At 36.5% G+C, this 21,629-nt stretch overlaps 2 protein-coding genes across 2 annotated transcripts; both read right to left on the bottom strand.

Annotated features, from left to right (window-relative positions):
* Positions 1–1,027: 1,027 nt before the first annotated feature.
* LOC132912251 (brain-specific homeobox protein homolog) lies at positions 1,028–10,898 on the bottom strand. Its single transcript, XM_060969572.1, has 3 exons — positions 10,281–10,898; positions 9,078–9,330; positions 1,028–2,131 (listed from the first exon to the last, which is right to left on the bottom strand). The coding sequence occupies exons 1-3, from the start codon at positions 10,617–10,619 to the stop codon at positions 1,881–1,883; spliced, it is 843 nt and encodes a 280-aa protein (XP_060825555.1). The 5' UTR covers positions 10,620–10,898; the 3' UTR covers positions 1,028–1,880.
* A 4,002-nt stretch (positions 10,899–14,900) lies between these two features.
* On the bottom strand, positions 14,901–21,191 carry LOC132914146 (toll-like receptor 9). Its single transcript, XM_060972985.1, has 6 exons — positions 20,932–21,191; positions 20,104–20,375; positions 19,641–19,900; positions 17,258–17,549; positions 16,794–16,955; positions 14,901–15,887 (listed from the first exon to the last, which is right to left on the bottom strand). The coding sequence occupies exons 1-6, from the start codon at positions 21,110–21,112 to the stop codon at positions 15,561–15,563; spliced, it is 1,494 nt and encodes a 497-aa protein (XP_060828968.1). The 5' UTR covers positions 21,113–21,191; the 3' UTR covers positions 14,901–15,560.
* Between the last annotated feature and the right edge of the window lie 438 nt (positions 21,192–21,629).

Genomic DNA, 21,629 nt, shown 5'->3' with positions numbered 1-21,629 from the left:
ATTCATTATACGTCGCTTGTGAAAGGTGTTTAGGTTCTGAAAATTTTGTAGTGCTCTCTTCTTGTCTTCTATTTTTTCGCTTTTAGCTTTTAGGTTTTTAGCTTTTGCTTTTAAACAGAACATCGTTAAAAAGATTCAACTGAACGCGGCTTACGCGTCTAATTTTGTATAGGAGTTTTACAAGGAAGCTCGGTCGGGGGATGAAACATGATTCACGGTTTAATTCACGGAATTAAGCCGAGATTAATTGCTTCTTTAGCTCGTGGAGTGCGTTAAGCCTCGAAAATGTCCCAAACGACAGGCAGAAAATGTCAGGCTGTCAATTAGCGGAATGATAATGTTGCACGAAAGGCGACCTCGTCGTTCATGACCCGCGACAACCTATAAATGTCAATTACGATACTTATCTGTCGTCTGTAGGAACGTGCCAAATCTAATGTGAAAATTAGTCCGTCTATTTTTTAACTCTCTGCTTTGCTTACTTTAAATAAAATAATATAGAATTTTAAAAAAGAAACTGCATAATTTTATGCGACAGTATTTCCTCTTCTTTCCTTCTGTCTTCTTCCAAATAAATAACGCTTATTTTAAATAAATAAAAGTTATTCGAATTGTAATATATAACTTCAAGAAAATTTAGCCAAGGGGAAGGAAAAATAACGATATCTGAATTTCAACTTGAAATCTCGATGAATCTGTACAAACTTCTTCGTTTCCATTTTTACACAGCATCCCTTTTTCTATCTCTGATAATAAATTATATTTGAATAAGAAAATCTTTTCGAGGAAAGAGAAGAAGTCGTATGTCGTACCACATTGATGTTTTAATTCCATTTTGAAACGTCAATAAAATATAAAATCTTTTCTATATTTTTCTCTTCCTTCGTCCTTCTTTTCTTTTTAAATAAATCACACTCGTTCAAACGACAACGCGTGATCGTCTTTAAACAAGTAACACTGATTCGAATTGTAACTATAAAAAGGACTTCTAACTGGGGAAAGGGAGGAAGTGATATTATACATCGCGTTACATCATGACATTTTAATCCCAACTTGAATCACAAGCTAACTTTCTACTTCGCTATAAAAAGTGACTCGAAACAGACTAGCTTTATTATGGCATTTCGCTATAAAAAGTGTCGCGAGAGATCGACCAGACTCTAATCGCTAAAGAGTCATTTACAAGTCGTTTACACTTTCTACATCGTCTCGAGTCTTTCGATCTTCTTATATTACACCATTTCATTGTACACTATTCCTTCAATCACAAATTCATTCTTAACACTGAAAGTGTCGTTCGTATTTCTTTCACGTTCTTTCACATTGTTCTATTAATCACTGGTTCAAAATGAAGAGTTCCTTCTAACAATTTTGTTCTATAAGCGAGACAGTATTACTTTTATCATCCATTGTCAGATTTAGATGGTTTAGAATCGTCAGATCTTCGTCACTTCGATTTATCCTCTTTTACATTATATTCCTTAACATAATTCTTCTTGTAATTGTGACTAGTTTCTTAAATGAAAATATTCAAACTGTCTAAAATAATCTGTAAAAACGTTTCGCTCTGATAAATGAAATTTCGCAATTAATAGAAAATGTCGTTGAGGAAACTTTTTCGAAATCGCACTGCTGATCTTCGTATTTCCTGAAGGATTTCCTAATAGTTGTTTGAACCGATTGACTGCACTTGAGAGAAACGATTTCAGCGTTTAGAAAAATCCACGTGATTTCTCTCGGTTCTCCCTTCTCAAATCTTCCTTCAATTTCTCAGACCGATCACTCGGTTTCTCGTTCTTGAATGCAATGTCTGCATTTACTAGCTCAGATTAAACGTTCTCCCGTGTGAAAGAGCAATATCAACCTTGTACTGTTTCGTTTCAGCGATGTTGGCGTTGAATAGCTTGTCCGTGTTGGGGTTGATGAGACAAGCTAACCGAATGACGATACGTGATCTGATGAAAACTCGTCGGTGAACCGGCACGCCTAGAGACGTGAATATTGCCTGTTCGCGTTGGCGATGGCGTCTCGTCACCTAGAACGTCGATTTCATCGTCGTCGGAGTCTACCGGCGCGTCACTGCTCGCCCGTGATTCTCGCCCGCCGCTCAGAGAGAAATCCACCGGTCGTTCTGCAAACAATTTCATCGCAAACAAGCTCATTACTTATTTCTGTAGGAAGTTTATGGGATTTTCTAACGAGTTTTTGTGTGATTATGTTGTGTCATATGATTATGTGTCTATATTTCTATAGTTTTAAGTCTATGGATTCCTAAGTATCTATATTATATTGTATATTTATTTCTTCATACATACATTGTAGTTTCTGGATACGATTCATTATCTTAAATCTAAGTTAGTGTTACACCACAAACGTAAAATTTAGGACCTAGTCTCTATAAGTTTCTATATTTCTATATTTTTATGTCGATGGATCCCTAAGTCTCTATATTGTATATTTACTTCTCCACCCATGCATTGTAGATTTTGGATACGAGCCAGTGACCTAAATTTAAGTTAGTGTTACACCATAAACATTAAACTTAGGACCTACAGCCTCTAGTCTCTGTAAGTTTCTGTATTTCTGTATTTTTATGCTTCTGAATACCTAGAAGTATCTGCAGGCTAAGTCTGCATATTTTTATATTTGTAAGCCCATAGATTCTTAGGTCTGTATTTCTAGATCTACAGATACCTGGATCTGCAGGCTTCTACATATATCTTTAGATCTACAGATTTTTAGGATTCTATGGTTCAGTATTCCTATATTTCTAGATCTGTAAATTTATAGGTCTCAATGGCTCTAGATTTCAATATGTATCTCTGTACTTCTAGGTCTGTAGATCCCTAGATCTATGTATTTTTATATTTTTATATTCCTAGGTTTGTAAATCTCTACGTCTCCGTATTTCTACATGTCTAGGTGTCAAAATCTCTATACTCCGCTTCTTTTGTATTTTTATGTCTTTTTGTTTCTACATCCCTCCACTTCTATATATTTCCTGTACAAATTCGCGTGGAAGGCGTTAATACAAATTCACCTTCGTTCTACTTGAAGAAAACAAAAGTAGCACGAGGACATTTAGTTGTAGAAATAAACATAATAATCGAAGGTTACTACTTTAACGAGTGGTTAACGTATTGACGGGAAACAGTGTAAACACAGTTCAGAACAAGAGGAATTTGACCACGGTAAGGCAGAATATTCGCTGCGAGTTCTACATCGAAATTATAGATATGTATTCGTCCGGTAGAATTTACTAGTTCTACAAACAGAATCGACAAGTTTAAATTAAATTTCTCATTGAAATCGCTAAACACCTATAAAATCATGAATTTCAAGCCGAATTTCATATAGGAATTCTACGTCTCCGTATCTCAAACAAGCATTCTTATTAATTTCAGATCTCCGAATACGCAAGGCTCTTCGTCATCTTCCAATTTCTTTACCTCCAAAAAAAGAAAAAAAAAAAAAAAAAAGAAGAAGAAAAAAGGAAGAAAATATACGAATCCCGTGTCACTAATTCCCACAATTTGAAGCTAATCAAACGTACCACCAGACGCTATACGAAACCCTAACGAAACCGAAAGGAAGCGTAACCGACAGAGAAAATGCCTCTAAAAAGCTACCTCCTCGGTTCTTATCTCAGTGGTCAGAAAATCGACTGATCAAATTGGGTCAGATATGTGCCGGTACACAACTATAGGGTCCTCGACAGCAGCCCTCGGCCGTGGGCAATCGTGAATGTAGGTCTGGCCAAGCACTTAGCCGATAATTGACTAATTTTCTCGAAGACCGAATCGAGAAGACAAGAGGTAAGAACAAGGTTCGTAAGACGTTCAGTTGGGAGCAACAGAGAAACATGCGATAAGAAAGTGATAGATAGATAGATAGAGATAGATAGATAGATAGATAGATAGAGAGAGAGAGAGAGAGAGAAATTGGTGGTGGGGTGTCGTAACTCTGCACTGGGTTCCTTAGACGGTATCCGTTGGAGTCTCTCGAGGACAAGGCGGTCTCATCTTCTACGTGCTTTCCACCCCTTACAACCCCCTTCTTCTTGGCTACCAAGGAGACGTCTACTAACTTCGTTAGCCCTTCCTACCGAACGAAGCCATCTTGGCTACCGAGACGAGCAACTTGCCGAAGGTTATGAGTAGATGCGGTGTAAGTCGCAACGGGGTCGGGGGTGAGTTCGAATCGTGCACCCCCGGTTCAGAGAGCGATCGTTTCGTGAAGATACAGCGTTGTTGGAAAAATATACCGCCTTATGGTGTTTAATACGATATAGATGTATCATACATTTTCTGTTTTATTGTTTAATATAACGTATATAAGATATAATACATTGATACTGTATATGTATATACGTATGTGTAATATACAGTGTGGGACAAGGGAAAGTTTATAAAATAAGATGTATAGAAAGATGTCATGATTGTACAAATTGAAGTTACATTTAATAAGAGCAACGAAAAAGTATAATATATGCGACAGAATAGATGATCGTTATCGACATCCAAAGTTACTAAAATTCATATCAATTTTAAACATTCTTTTATCAAGGACTGTATGTTACATTATATAGAATGTTGCCATTACGAGGAATTGAATATTTACTGCGTTATATTTTTCCAACTGTCTCATTATATTGTATTTAAATACAGTATAATTGCGGTAATATACTAGCTTGTCCAAGAAGTTTCTATCGTTTCATATGGAAATAATAGATGCACAACATTTTTGTTTTATATTATTTTATTAATTTATGTATGATCCATTCTGTTCTACTTCCATTATCATGATCATACATAATTCAATAAAAGAATATAAAACAAAAAATGTTGTGTATCTGTTATTTCCCTATAAATCACAAGAAACTTCTCGGACAAGCTAATATATATGAAAATTCTAAAAAAATGTATATATTCTTATGTATTTTTAATCGTACGTTGTGCCGTTTTCTCAACGAAAGTTTGATGAACAAGATAGTTGAAAAGAAGATAAACAAGACAGCTGGTTAGAATGGCGTATTAAGAATGGCATTAGGATTAATTTTATATCTTTTTAAAGTAATTTAGAGGAAAGGTTCCTCCGAGAAGGAGTAAGCGGAATAAAGCAGTATTTTCGTTCGCGAACATGAACGTTACAGCTTTAAATCAATTCACGCGAGCAATCCGATTTAATTATTCCCAGATCACGGCATTTACTACATTATAACAGCGTCGATCGTGCACCATTGTGCGTGCACAAAGCGGTACAGTTATCGGGAATTATTGCTCGATCTATTTGCACGACGCTGTTGTTTCGTCTTCTACGTTGTTTACCGTGTTGTAATTCACGTGATAAATACTTACGCGATACAGAGAGCTTTGCATGTAAATGAATTCTTTTTTAATCAACAAATCAGAATCGAAATTTGAAAATGAAACAAAAGATATTGCTATTCTATTGCTTACTCTCTAAATCTACATGTTCATTTATATCTCAACTTGTCGTAACTATAATGTAAAACTAAAAACGATAGCCTGTATCATATTACGATATCATTACAACATCATCGTCGTGATAACTAGTAGGAAATACATATCGACATTTATTCCTTTACTGCGATGTAACAATTTTTGATTGTGAAATGCTAACAGATAGCGCCTGATAAACAAAGATACTTAGATTAAATTACTAACAACGAATGAAAATACTTCTTTTGTAATTCTGTCGTATAATTTGACGTTGAAATCCGATGTAAAAATCGTACGATCTTACGCGAGTATTACGAAAATCGAAGACAATTCGATTTAACAGCAATGCTAACTTATCAGGCCCAGTCAAACGACCGGTTTCAAAATTTAATTTAAAATTGTATATTCATTGTTATTTCTTTCGTTCCTTTAACTTTATGTACATTCTTATATTATCTGATTAATCAATTAATATAAGAATTTACATAATGTTAGACGAACGATTTTAAATTAAATGTTGTAACCGGTCATTTGACAGGGCTTGCTAGGATCAGTGTTAATCCTTAAATATCATTTATCTACGAGAATTTGTTTCAATATTTAGAAACTTAGAGACGCGCATATTGTTCTATTAAAGATCGTTCAGACGATCAATATTATTGTCAATATTTAAAATTCTCAACGTTATCGCATCTAAGAGATCCTCCAGACGATCGATATATACCGTCAATACGATGTTGAGAATCTTAAATATCGACAATAATATTGATCGTCTGAACGATCTTCTGTATACAGTTTTCTCGGATGAAAAATTGTGTCATCCTCCTCTACCAATTTTCCTTCGAGGCTCTCTCTCTCTCTCTCTCTTATTGCATCCTTGCTATTCGCATTTTCTTCATAAAAGAATACGGAAACAATATAATCGAGCGAACGAAAGCCTGTTGAAGCGGAATTTAGAGGAAGGATAACAGAGGGCTAAACCGGAGGATAGGAATTGTGGGAGATTGTACGGCAAAAAGCGGTCATTATCCATGCAACGGTAGTTAATCATTATAGTTACTGCGACCTCGGTTATGGTCTGGTTAGTTAACTAAAGTTGCGTAATTTATTGCCAGCCGAATTTTGGTTGCATTATATGGTCCATTAGCATGATAACAGGGAACTATTTGACGTACACGGAAATTCCGACGCGCTGCCCGCGCTCGAATGCAAATTGATAATCACAATTACGAAGTTTATACTAATAATGATTTAATTGCGATACACAAGCCACCATCTACTTTCAGCCACGATTATTACTTTTCTGCTGGCTACGACGAGGACCAATTACTGCGCGCGAAATCGTTAACAATTCTCTATCTGTCCGCCAACTGCATTTCGTTACTTTAACTTTTTCTTCGTCTTTTTTCCTCGTCTACTCTTTCCTATCTCTTCGGTAAATATTTAGTTTAAATCCGAATTTAGCGTACAATAATAATTACTGTAATTATCAGGTTGCGAATATTTGTACAATTTCACATTTTTAAAAGAGTAGGACAGAAGCAGTGATTTGCTTCATCCGTTATATAAATACCATAACGACGAGTATTGATACCTTCGATATATATTCTTGCGTATTACGTACATTTCACGCTTCTGTTTTTTTTGCAGTTTCCCATAAACAAACAAAAATCAGAAGACTGATAATCGTTTAGTTGGTATCGAGATCAGGAGAATGATAGAAGCGTTTTCTAAAGAAGAAAATGGGACCAAATTGTCTGGTCACCGTTGATCAGTAATCGAACTAACATCACGAGGCATATTCCGAAGAAGATGAGCTTTTAGATTACGCAATTAGAATACGAGAATTCGCTTGAAACAGCAGAAATATGAACGTGATTCTGAATCGGACGAGTATGATCGTTATTTCTGACGAAGAAACGATAGCGAGAAGGATATCTTTAAAAATCCTTAGGATTTCCCTTTTCTTCGCATGCGTGAAATTATATCAGAAAACAGGATTTGATAACGCAAACTGTCCGAAAGAAAAAAAGAAAGAACGTTGCAAACGAAATATCATGTTAACAAAACTTTAATCATTTCGATACGTTTCCGACGTTTTTTAACTTTTAAGAGCGATATTGAATATCGCGGACTTGTTCCGAGTTTTTGTAGAGTGTCTTTCCTTTTTTTTTTTCCTGTCGACGCAGAATTCCAAATATGATTTATGAGCAATTGATTATGTAGGACACATCGTGTTGTTAATCCGAGCTAATTGATGCGAAGCAACGCGAGCGGCCGCGTGTTTATCGAAAAGTCGATACATGTGTTTAGCGGTAATTACGCATTGTTAGGCGGATACGAAACTGCACGGGGGTTCCAGCAATTGCAATTAAACGCTTGCATTAGCTACGCGATGCGTGAAAATTTTAAGCGTCATCGAGTTTATAATAGGACGCTAACTTTCCATTTTATCAGCTATAACTTTCCCCTGAAGTCGTGATCGCCCGTTTTGCCTGTCTGATCACCTGTCCTCAAAGTCTTTTTACCTTTCCAATTTGTTATCCGACTTTCGTATATGCAGCTCGTTCGATCCGTAATAATTTTATGACGAAAACGAAATCTTGCATTCGCTTTAAGAAAAGTCGAACGTATTTTTCAATTCGTTGTTCAGAGGCCAAGACGTTGGAACTTTCACGTGTTCAAGTAAAACTTCAGATAGAGATTCGACGTTCAAACGCATAAGTAGCAAGTGGCTGACGAGTAGAATACGTTTTTTTTTTATTTTTTTTTATATATTTTATTTTGGTTATTTTATAATTTGTCCTTATGGATATTTGGTAAAGTGTTATATCTTATTGGTGGAAAAAAAAAAATAAAATAAAAATAAATATAGCATGTGGGTGGCTACCCCCAGCGGGATGCCAGCTTCGTTTTTTCTAAGTTATATCTTTTGTGGAGTAGAATACGTACACGGCGCTTTGAATTCGAATTTACAAAACGATATCGCTGGCACAAATTTTAAGAATTGTACGAACAATTATAAACAGATTTCGTAAAGATATTACGAAGACGATGACTCAGATACGTCGCCAGTAGCGAAAATCATGATCTATGATTCATATTTCATTTCATAAGAATTCTTTTCGCGAACGCTGAAATGATTCTTGCACGAATCGCTTCAAAAAATAACTTGCAAGTAAACTGTACGTTAGACAAGATATATACTAGCTACGATACGTTCTCGTAATTGTTAATCATTTCTAGCGCGAGTGGAAGATCGTATATCAGACGAGGAGTATGATATACTGATTGCGCTAAACTCTCGTAACTGTTAATCGTTCCTACTGTCAATAATTCCATTTCTTTTCTTTTTTAGAAAAACGTGGAAAAACATAGATATTTTCGTTTAATTTCAGCCGATACCATTACGGTCTTGAAACCTTTCGCGAAATTGTCAGGCGAGAGACACGTAATTACGCGAAAGTTAAACCCTTGAAAAAAATGTGTACACGTTAGCTGTTTTATTTGTAACGCGTATCGAGCCTGAATCTGCAAGAATCTTTTCTAGATTCTGTTGTAAACGAAGTCTACCTTTCCTTATTATCAGGATGGAAGAATATGAGATTTGCTTACCGGCAGGCGATGTAACGGAAACGGATTGACCGGTGCATTGCTGATTAGAATTCTGGTTGCCATTGCTTCCAGCGCTGGTGTTCAATTTCCTCAATTGTTTCTTGTGCTTCATCCGCCGATTTTGAAACCACGTTTTCACTTGTGTCTCCGAGAGGTGAAGAGCCGCCGCGAGCTCTACCCTCTCCGGTGTACTCAGGTACCTCTGCACCTCGAATCTAGCTTCCAAACCCGCTAATTGTTGATCGCTGAACACCTTTAAATACGACACAAACGATTTCTTGCAAACCTGTACGAACTTTTACTCATTTCGACAATAGCTTTTTTAGTAATTTTGTTTCGCCTGATAAAATTACTTGCACGATTGATCGATATTGTTTCGACGATTAAATTATTTTCCTTGGCATTTCCATGAACGTTGTTATTTAATCTTGTCATACCAAGTTCATATAGAATTTCGTTAGTAGCATACTAGTAGGAAGCTGAAGGTAGAATATTGCAGCTGTGAAAACGAGCAAAGATAGAATTTAGGTTGTCGGACAATGGAATTTTCTTAGTAACAAACCACTTCAAACAAACTTACACTTATTTGTAAATAGTTTTGGTTTCTCCATTGGGCAAATTACCAGGAAACATTAATAACAAAGTTGCGTAATTTACTATGGAAGATCTTGGCTCAACATAAGAAACATACACAGAATGCTTCAATTTCTTTGCCATTTTCTTAGTAGCTATTTAAATGAAGTTAATTTAAGATGTAACTATCCACTGTTGTAACACCATGTCGGATGCAAAATGTCGTAAAATTTAATCTAGTTAACGTTTAAACTAAAATTAGTTTAATCTAAATTTCTAATAGTTCAAGTCACAGTTGAGAGTAAACTTCGTTGCTGAATTGGAACTACGATCAGCGTTACGAGTACGATTCGATATTTTAACATTAGAATTGCCAATTATAACGAAAACACTATGACGAAAATAAATCTATAATCATAATCATTCTTATTTCAATGAGGATCAATATCGATTTCGTGAAAAGCGCATTTGTATGTTTTCAGTAATTAAAAGAAAATGAAGGAATTAAGAAACAAATCTCTGTAACAGTAACGTTTCGATATTTTTATCTTCGTATCGAGACAAGTGAATCATGCAAACGACCACCAGTGGAAGAGGCAAAAGATAAGGATTACAAGTGGTTTCACTCACTGTTCGTGCCTTTCGTCGACGGCAGTGCTTCAAGGCCGCAAGTTCAGTAACTCCCGGTACCACGCCAACCCCCATCGCCGTGTTACCAAAAAGTGGTCCCAGGAAGAAGGTTGCCGTAGGCGGTGCAGAAGGATAACCAGGTAATAAACTGGCGAATTGTTGGTATTGCTGATGTTGTACTCCGTGACTGGACGTCAGGTGCTGATGATGAAGTTGATGATGAGAATGCGGTGGAGCGGTTCCACGACTCAGGATGTCTTCTATCAAAAACGATGTTCTGCTTGCGGAAGTTCCATTCTGACCTGGCTGGGCCTGTTGTTGCTGACAAGTGGACTGCATCTTTACCAAAATGAGCAACTTTTCAGCTATCGAACTTCGATTATTTGTATTGAAAGTTGCTTGTTTGTTACATAGTTGAAGTTTTCTTTTAAAAGTTATATATATCAATCGTGTAAGTTTAATACCGTTAAGCTTGATTTCATTCGTCTAAGTTTTTAACTCTAACTAAGTGTTCTTATTTTTTGTTTCTCACTTTATTAGTTTGCTTTCATCGCTTTGACAATCGGTGAGTGGCGATTCAACGTTGAAGTTCTTGACCATTCGAAAAGCCCTGGTATCTTCTTTCGGTAACTTCATCGGTAAATCGAATCTTTTCTTTGGTTCGTTTAACGTTTACAAGCATACGATTAATCCATAAGGTATGGACTTGGCGTTTAGGAAGACGCGAGATCACTTCGAATTGAACAAACTTCCTTGCACGCACTCATTTCAGAAATCCGCATAGAAACATTCCATTCACCGGTGTAAGTGCCCTTAATTACTCTACATCTTACAACTGCACAATAAGATGTCATTTATCAGATGACCAACATAAACGTCTTCAATAACTCTACACCCTATACCTTGCAGAAGTGCAGGCGACATTGTAACCAACTCATCGACCAATTACTCCTCAACATCCAGTTCAATACGCAGTATACATCAACATCTATCTGACAACAGACATCAACGTCTTCGATTACTCTACGGCTCTACACTCTGTACTCTTCTTCCTAAATGCAGTCTTGCAATCAATGTCAGCAGATAATTAGACCAGTTCAATCCACGGTAAATATTCCAACGATCACCGCCATCGAACCGATGCTTGCCCAGAGTTCACCAGAAATCCTGATCGTCACGTTCACCAAGCACTAAGCTGCAGAAACTGGTTTCAGAGGCTGCAAACTCTCCAAAAAATGGACACGTACACTGTCCCGGTTCGCGTGTTGGAACCACCAAACGTGTTGGATCTCGCGCAAACTGCACTACTGCACTAAAGAAACTAGAGAAACAAAAATATACAGACAATCCACTGTGGCAGGCGAGAATCGTTTTGGCGCGTTGCACGGGCGGCTTGCAGCGGAAAATTCTAATTGAATTGAAAGGGGAATCGAAGGCAAGCAGCTGTAGGAAGGAAGAACTCGCGGATCGTGGCGGCGTCGCGTCGTTCTTCGTCGACGTTTAGGGAGTATCGGTGCGCGATTCAAGGCGATTCAACCCCCCGCGCGCGCGATCATCTCCACCCTCAGCCGCTCTAACTGGTCAAGAAAAGTAAAGCTTGGGAAGCGGATATCGCGGGGCTCGAGTCACGTTGTTATTGGCCGGCGTCGCGACGCCACTCGCCCTCACGGTTGGCCCCGCGGTGAACGCGGGGCGGTACCATCGGCGCCGTTACCATGGACACGATGCTGTTTCGTCATAGGATTTCCTAGCCACCGACGCGGTTCTCTCTCACCCTTGTGCTCGCCGGAGCAACCCCCTTGGTGCCGGATCGGAAAGAGAAAGGGAGGAGGAAACCGTGGAGGTGGAGGTGGAGGAACGAGATGTTCTGTATTCGTGGTTCCCCATGTCGTCGTTGTGCATTCACATCCACTCCACGATAACGGTGTTCACGCGTGTACCTTTGAGGTAGCTTTTCCTACCGCTTAAATTGTATTTCTTTCGCCTTTATCTTTTTCTTTCCTTTACTTTTTTTTCGCTAGTTTTTATTGCTCTTTTTTTTTAAGCATTCCCTCCGAGGATCCGCCGATCGTCCTTTGTTCCGAAGATGGCTGGTGGAGAATTTCAGATGAATTTTAAGGTATTTCTTTACGTTGCAGAGGTTCGATCGTTTATTTTCTACGCTATTCGTCGTATTTGTTTTTCCTCTCGGCATGAAATTTTGTTTTTCACGGAACCTATGGTTGCATATGAAAGGAACGTGAAGAAATGTTGTATTTCGAGTTCTCCTGCTATATCGAAATAGTATTTTGTTAGTGAAATTATAAATTAGAAGAACGAAGGTAACGTGATAATATAGTAGCTTCATATTCTTTTTCACGAAGAATTAATAAAACCTCCTTTGAAGAAGGCGATGCATTTCGTTTGTCTATTGTTGTTCGCATTTCATCACGTTCTTTCTCTCTCTCCTTTTCTCTCTTTCTCTCTGTCTGTTTTTTATCTCTTCTCCTTTTTTACTTCTTTCTCATAAGTATTGATCCTCCGTCTGCGTTGAAGTATATAAAAGCTTTTCGCAAGGCAATACATCTGTATCGAATCTTGAAAGGATGGAGAATGCGGATCAGGAGGAGCAGGCGGATCAAAATTAGATTTACTCGTTGGACGATGTGTACACGACGCAGGATGTAGATACTTACGATGTACGTCCAAAATAGATAGGTGTTCGTGTATATCTGTGTGTATGATCCTCTGTAGCTTAGCGTAGGCTCTCGATCAATGGAATTATTATGGCATCACGTCGTAGATGCTAACGCAATTTTTGCGACGAGACGTCCTATGCAACCGCTAATTGCACCTACTGAGAAGAAGATTTCATAGTGTTTAACGAATTCTCAATCTGCGTCCCTTTCTCCTTTCTATTTTCCATACTTGTACTCATATTTATACATTCCTATCTTCTATAGGTATTTATGTCTTTTCATATTTCTATATTCTTGCATTCTTACATACCGTTATCTTTATTCTCCATACTTCCACAGTTTCATATTTCTATTCCCTATATTTTCATACACACCGTATACACATGTACATCCATATGACAAGCTGAGAATCATAGTGGCCCAAGTTAAAATTCCAAAAATTTATATCTATGCAATTTTCCATTTTTTGATAGGTAACCAAGATGTAATTTTGCTGTCTATCGTGTCAAGACTTTTTGTTAACCCAAGGAAACATGTTCAGTATCTGTAACACCTTGTGATCCCCGCGAAGGAGAAAAACACAGGATCATCCTTTCCTACCTCCAACGCCCAAAATAGGTCTCGCCACTAACGATCAGATGCATCAAACGATGCATGATAGTCACAGTCGTTTAGTATCTAAATGATGCCGCGAAGGCTGGTGATTTCTCGTGTAACAAGTCCCGAGAGGGTGTGTTTAGAGCACGGCGGTGGACTTTGCGAACGGTTTCCGGAACATCAGGGGGAACAGTGGGCTAGTTTCGACAGCGCTAAGCTTGCGGACGGGATTTTCGGCTTTGGTATCGACATCGAGGGCCGGCTACGCCGTATTGCGGACCGTCGAGGGATCGACGGAACGGATGAATGGACACTCGTCGGTAACACAATTACCGGGATGTTAATTTACCCAATAATCGCGGAAGCAACCCCGTCTAAATGCCGGCACGCGCCACTTCCCCTTCCGCCGTCGCCTAAATAGAGACAGCCTCGCTCTAATGTCAGGGATGGATACATCGGCTCAGGTTTTACAGACGATTGCGTCGTTGCACGTGCGTTTTACCAAACAGCTCCAGCTACGTACAATAGTCTGTAACTGGTCTCTTTGTGCTGCATATCGAACAAGGCAAATAAAGTTGAACGATTTTGCAACTGTGGTGGCACGACGGCTAACGTACTTTGAGAATCCTGAAGTGATTTTTCGCAGGCTCTGATTTTTAATTATAATCGATGGAGAAGCTTTGTAGGAATGGGAGGAAGTAAGAATGTGTAATATGTAAGAATACAACGTAGGAACATAGAAATATGTTTGCGCGTATGTAATGCTTTGGAGTAACGTAAAGTCTGGTGATGTATGGGGGATTTTAAAGAAGAAGTTTAAAGAGTAGGAACGTAGAAGTATGGAAAATGGAGATATAATAAGGTAGAAACGTTGAAACGTATAAATCTAAGATAAAGAAGAGTAATATCTCCTTCTTACTTTGCTAATTTTTGCGCCACATGTCGATCAATACTCCTAGGAATTGTTCGTTACCTTTCATGCCTTTTTGACCGATATGTGAAGTCTCTACGGAATAATGTGAGACAAAGCCGAGTTATATCTAATATATTCGATATATTCTTGGTGCTAATAAGAATCCAGACCATTGAGCGCAGTGCAGATAGTTAAGAGTAGCGTAAACGAACCGCTTGGAGATTCGTCAGGATAAAAATAATGTACTCGTAATCGCTCATCATCCAGACGGTAATTACACGCATATTTGAAAGTCAATTATGGCATGTAAGTTTTCGCAAACGGATGTGTGAAACGATCGCTTAATTGTTTCTCGTCTAATTCTTGCAAAGAACTGTCGATCTCTTGCAAACGCGATTTTACCACAATAATAATTCCAAAACGATCTTCGTACCAATATTTTATTACAATATACATTTTTATTACAAAACACGCACATCGTTGGATGATTAAACACATCTATACATACGAACAGATTATCCACGATAGCTTATGAATCATGATCAACATAAATTAATATCGTTGAAAAGACTGTGAGTTGCTACAAAATATTTAACATTCCCGTTTCACACTCTTACTATATATAACGTATAAGTTTGATACTATCTTATCAGACTGTCGTATCTATCACCTTATCGTTTCTACTTCGTGTTTTATCATAAACACTTAATAAAGAAACGTACGATCGTCCATATCTGGCAAATGATTCATAGTACACGCTTACGCTATTTTTTCTACAACTTCCACTGTAGCTTACCTCATAAGCGAGACGCAGCGGTCGGCTGAATTGTTATTAAACTGCATGTTTACACATTTGTACGAAATTATGGCAATACCAGAAATTATAGGATCTTAGTGATCGTTGTCGATTCTACGTGAAAAGATAAGTCGACAATGGAGAATAAAATTTGTACTCGTTAAAATGTTTGCCGAATGAAACGAATCTCTGCATTTACAAAGATACAAATTTGCATAAACATGCTTTTCAGTCTGGTCATTTTATTCGCCTCTTTTTGCTAACGAGATCAAAGATTCATCGATAGGAGAAAGGTCTTAGAATTCATCGTCGTCCGCGGCTCTCTTGTAGAAAGCTCGTGAGAAGGTGGCGGGTCCTTGAGTGCCGCAGAAGAAGAAGCCACGACGCCAGAAAACGAAAATCGTCAGGCAGACTGGAATGGCGAGCAATAGACCGACCAATACGCCGATGAGGATCATCGCGTCCCTTTCCGGTCTTGCATTGTTTAAGTCCAAGCAACGCAAGTTTCGATGGGATAACGAAGACAAGTTCTTGCCAGCGTGTTCCGGCGGGAAAGCACAGGTGAGTGAATCCAGTTCATCTCCCATAAGCTTCTTCCCGTATTTTGGCAGCAACGTGCCAATCTAGAAAGAAGAAATTAATATCGTTGTATTTGTACGATTTCCATCTTATAATTTTATCACTTTATTCTATTTTATATTTATTATTTTCAATGCTTCATCTTAGATTATTCATTTTTACTATTTCCCATATGAAATTCTGTGCCTTCTATATCTTGTAAAATATTTTTGGAAACTCGTAATATCTTATATTCCACTTTTCTATTTTCCAATAGTTACAGTCTTTAATACGAAATTTGAAAACCCAAGTAGTTTAATATAATTTCACGGCCACGCAGTTTTTCCTCGAACAAGACCAAACATGCAACGAAGGCTACTGTGTTCCCGCATTGGGTTTCCAGAATCAACATAAAAATACACTTTTCATTATTATGTATAATTTCATTGGAATTCAGTTTAATGTAGAGAATATTTCATACGAGATACTCGGCTAAAAAACAGCGATAGAAGAGATATTTCAGAAAGAGGAAAGTTCGACTAGATCGATCTGTAAATTGAAGACTACCAGTAGAAGAACACGTTAAGTCACATCTTTTTATTTCTTACTTCTCGTATTGCCGGAATTATTTTGATGCTTGCCTTTCAAGTCAAACATACGTTTCTTCATTCCTCTAAACATATTCAAAATGCCGCTTTCCTTAATAATAATTATACTTTTGGCTTGCGTAAACGGCTATATTTAAAAGATTGACAACATCTTAGACTTAATTATCTTCGTTTTCAATGACACGTTATATTAACATTCTCCTGTTTAATCCGACAGTGACGCTAAAAATCAACAATGCTACGCGTAACAGATTTTTCACCTCTGATCTTCAATTGGCATCGAAGGAACGATCGATCGGTTCGATGGAAAGTACGCGATACAAATGGAAGTGGATTGTGCGTTTCGTGATTGCCAGAACTTACCAGATATTGATTATTGCAATCGCAGCTCCATTTGTTGTTCATCAGATCCAATTTTTCAAGCCAGTCCCATCTTGCTACCAATTGCTGAGGCAAATATCGTAGGGCGTTATCCGATAAATCGAGTTGCTTTAGTGGCGGCCACACAGGTGCCTCAGAGTTATTCTACAATAATTTATAATAATAATTTCGAACGTAATAACCGTTCTTATTCTATCTGAAGGGAAACGGACGAACAAATGAACGAATAAATAAATAAAAATGATGAAAAGGGAATAGAACATCGATAAATATCTTTCTCGATCACGGATTGTATTAGAATTAAGTCGAGGAAGGAAGATGAAATTAATATAGCGAGAGATGAAATTAATAAAAATTAAGTTAATGCGATTTAAATTAAAATTAACTAATTAATAGAACAATACGTTAAATTAACACTTATAACAGCTATTTCTGGATGAAGTTACCTTCGTGGCAAGGGCGTAATCATCGATCGATTCCAGTTTTGGACAGTTTTGTATACGAAGATGCTCGAGAGACGTCAAGCCTGGAAAGGCATATGGTCCAACGACCGTCAAATGAGGCATGCAACAGAGGCTTAACTCCTTCAGTTTTGGAATAAGTGGAAACGGGTATAAGTAATTGATAATTTGAATTGGATTTTCGTCCAGGTAAAGCACCTCGAGCATCGTTGTTTCCTCGAGAGCTTTCGGAGCAGATGTAAGTAGATTTCCGCTTAAGTTAAGCTTCCTAAGAGACCTAATCAATTAATTATTAGTTAGCGTTCCATTTGATTAGACTTAAACGTAGAACGTATCTTATCGTATTGCGAAGTCATACAGTGCATGAAGATACTATCAAACAATTTATTAAGACACTATGATAAAAGCATATATGACAAGGAAAATAATAATGGTCTTGCTTTTAATACGGTAATAGGGTAAAAATAAATAAAGTGAGTGTAAAAGAGATATTCGTATAAGGAATTCAAATTTCAGAGTAAACCTTGTATAAGACAGTTCGTTAATCCAATTTTTTAATAATATTTTTATAAATCGTAGAATTCAGATGTGTCATATTTTATGAAAATACCAGGAAAATTCAGAAGTGGGCAGAAAGAAAATACGGAATATTATTTGGCACACTGATATTTTGTAGAATTTTCTTTCAATTGTATAGCTTCACGCTGTTGAATGAATCAAACAGATAAATTGTTAAATTATCGAAAAAGTATAAAAGAGAAGGATGGAACGAAGAAAAGGAAAAGATAAATAATAAGGGAAGAAGGAAGAGAAACAGAGAAAATAGGAAAGGAAAGGAGAGGGAAACGATATGGAATAATCGGTAAGGTTCAAGCAGGAATGAATGAGATATTAGATTCCTGTAAATTGATTACATGCATAAATGATTATTGTCCTCTCGGCCATAAAATACTATTTCTGTTCGTAACGATGTATCTGAATATACTGGAATTTTTAAGGACTATTGAAAATTGTTTACTCTTTTGTTTACGTTATATGTATGCTATACATGTATCAAATAATGACTGTATCTCGTTTCTCACTTTTTATGAATTTTATTTTTAATTAAATTATTAACGCGGCTATTTCAGCCAATTAAGAGATGTTCCTGTATATCTGAGCTTCCTCTACATCAAATGTATTCCAATCATTTACACAAGTATGCACTTATATATCTTTGTATCACGGAATTTTATTAATAAGGCAAATTATATAAAGCTCCTTCTAAAATTACTTGCTGCACAAATATCTTTTTTTCCATTTTTTTACGCTCACTCTGTACGTCGATATATAACGGATAACACGTTGGAATGCAAAAATACATATCGGATACTGGCTTTGATTCAATAAACCATTCTGCTATTTAATATACCTACTTCACTGTTCTTAATTCCGTACAGTAAAATGGGTATATTAAATAATAGAATGGTTTATTGAATTAAGTAAAGTAGTACGTAGACGTGTATTTTTACATTCCAACGTATTATCCGTGCTTATTGACGTATAACAGTGTATGTAAAAGAAAAAGTATTCGCGCAGCAAGTAATTTCAGAAGGAGCTTTATGTAAGTCGGTTTATTAATGAGATCGATGAGAATAATAATTAAATCGATATAAGATGTAAACATCGTTCGAAGGTAATCACTTAGAACACGAGCATATCATTTAAGTAGGCTGTTAATCTTTTTCTTCCCACCTTTCATATTTTTATTCGCTTTCAGAATTTTTTAAATAAACCATTTATGAGACTGTGTTTATATGAGACAAATTATCGAGAACAAAATTGGACTAAACCAAATTTTCTCAATGTGAGTTTATGAAATGAATTTACAAAGGTGAAAAAATCTATCCTTTTTCCAAATGAAACCTAGAGAGCATAACAAAGTGATGTGTAATATAACTGTACCTGAAAAGTAAAAGAATACCAAGAAAAATGAGAAAAAAAATACATAGAACGCTTTGACTTAACTTTTTTGAATTGAAAGACAACGGTATATCAGGCAATTAATTCAAACATTTTGGTGGAATAATTTCTCGAATATTGGAATTATTCCATTTTTACACTCAGTAACTCATATAGTGAATATTCTGGTAGAAAAATGAAAAATGAATGGAAAATAAAAAGTAGACCAATCCATGAAATACTTAACACAGTTCGCGTAATTTCATAGACGATATTGTACGTTATCGAGCTTTGCTGTATAATAATTTGTAGAATGCGATATCTAGAGTTTCTTATCAGTGTAATACGTTCTATCGAATCAGTTTCTGTTATTGTATCAATGTTTGCCTGATAGTTTGCAATAGTATCGAGGAACTGAGATATTTACCTAGACGAGTAGAAATGAACGTCCGAAAGTGTCTTTAGGCCACAGTAACTCAAGTCTAACTCTTCCAGATGCGGAAGAGAGCTGATCGCAATGGACGTACGTTCGTCGATTTTCGAGAACAGATTCCAGGAAAGGTTCAACACCTTTAGACTTTCTATGTGCTCGAAAAGATCTTGATGCAACGAATGAAGCCTGTTGTGAGCCAAGTTTAAGACCACTAGTTTCTCCAGTGGTTCGTAAGCATCTGATGAAAATTTGCCCTGTATGTATCAAGATGAAAAGAATATAAATGGATGTAACCACCGATGATAAGTAATTAATCGACTACTATTGATTTGAACTACTATTGATTGATCTTATAACGTGACACGTTATAAGATTCTTCAAGAACTAATGTTTCATGACGATTATGAGTATATATTTCTATTACTTAAAATGTGCTTAACTAGCACGTAAATATTACCTCAAACACGCCAGGTTTTAAGTTTTCCGTCGTAAGTTGATTATGACTCAGATCTAACTCGGTAAGATTAATTATCTCCTTAAAGGCTCGAGGATCGATTCTTATGATTTCGTTCTTCTGCAGCGACAGTTTCCTAATTTCTATTTTTGGGAATGGTTTCACGTGAACCAATAAATTCCCTTTGAACGACGCTATTTTTATGGTTTTATTGGACCATTGTTCGCCCTTGAAGTGGTGGGTCAAATTTCTGTTATCACAATCTATGATATGATCTGATAGAAAAACATTAATTCCTTTATAAATTTCTATTCCTCATTTTCTATCTTTCCTTTAACATTTCTTAAACATTTATAAAATATTAATTCTACTGTCGGTCTGTCATTTGAAACTTGCTAGATCTACCGGTTAAAATTTTTAAAAGGCTTATATCTTTGGATTTAGTATTATACATCATGCAATGGTAAAATACTGCCTTCTATTCAAATAACTTCGAAATTAGAAAATTAACAAAAATAAACTTAATACTTTATATAATGATCAGCGTACACGGTGTTTTAGTTTATTAAGGACCTACGACTAATTAGCCTATTCGTTCATTATCAAATTCTGTTTTTTAACGCTGTTACTAAACGAAGGAAATTCCAAGGATTCACTTAACATTTTTTTCGCCATTATTTTTGCCAGAAGATGTTGATTTCGCAAAATTGTAGATTCTACAATTTTATGAAACTTAAAAACATGTAATTACTTGTAACATTACGATAAATTGTTGCTTGGTCCTTAATAGACTAATAGGCAGAACTTTGCATTTAATTGATTTGAAATTACCTGTACAATTGCATACAGTGCACAAATGTGGAAGTTCAGGTTTAGATATTTCCTCCTCTAGATTGGTAGTTTCAACGTCTATAATTGCACCCTTATTATTTGAGTTTGCATTATTGGCAATGTTTTGGCACTCAACGGTCGCAAAGGTGAAAATAAAAATAACGAAAAATGGGTAATTCATGATTTCTTGCGAGATCAGTACCGGTAGAACTTCACACTGAGAACTAAAATCAGTTTTTCTGTATCGAGCCGAGTGCTTCTGATAACAGAACCGGTGATAAGATACCGTTGATCACCGTTACTCATCGTTCCAACCAGGTAAATCCTTTTAATTCGCTTTTATAGTTTGTTTTTATTGAAAACCACCATTCGCGTATATTGATGTCTCGAGTCCTTCCTTGAAGATAATCGAATTTATAATTCATTTCGACATAATCGGGAAGAAGAAAATAATCAGTTCAATCTAAGGGTATAACCGGTTTAAAAATTGATAATACATCTACAGAAACGTATATTTAATCTCAAAATTAAATAGTCAGACAGAATTAGAAATATAGGTGTGGATGAGAGTCTATGGAATTTTTAAATTACTCAATCATAAAACATAAAGCTACAACATATTGTATTTTTTCTCTGTGGTCTTCATATATAAATATGTACATTTATGCCATAATTATATTATAATATTTGAATCTGTT

The sequence above is a fragment of the Bombus pascuorum genome, chromosome 1 (genome assembly GCF_905332965.1).
Source record: "Bombus pascuorum chromosome 1, iyBomPasc1.1, whole genome shotgun sequence".
Taxonomy (NCBI): domain Eukaryota; kingdom Metazoa; phylum Arthropoda; class Insecta; order Hymenoptera; family Apidae; genus Bombus; species Bombus pascuorum.
Note: the sequence above shows the minus strand (reverse complement) of the source record. Positions and strands in the feature narration are given on the sequence as shown.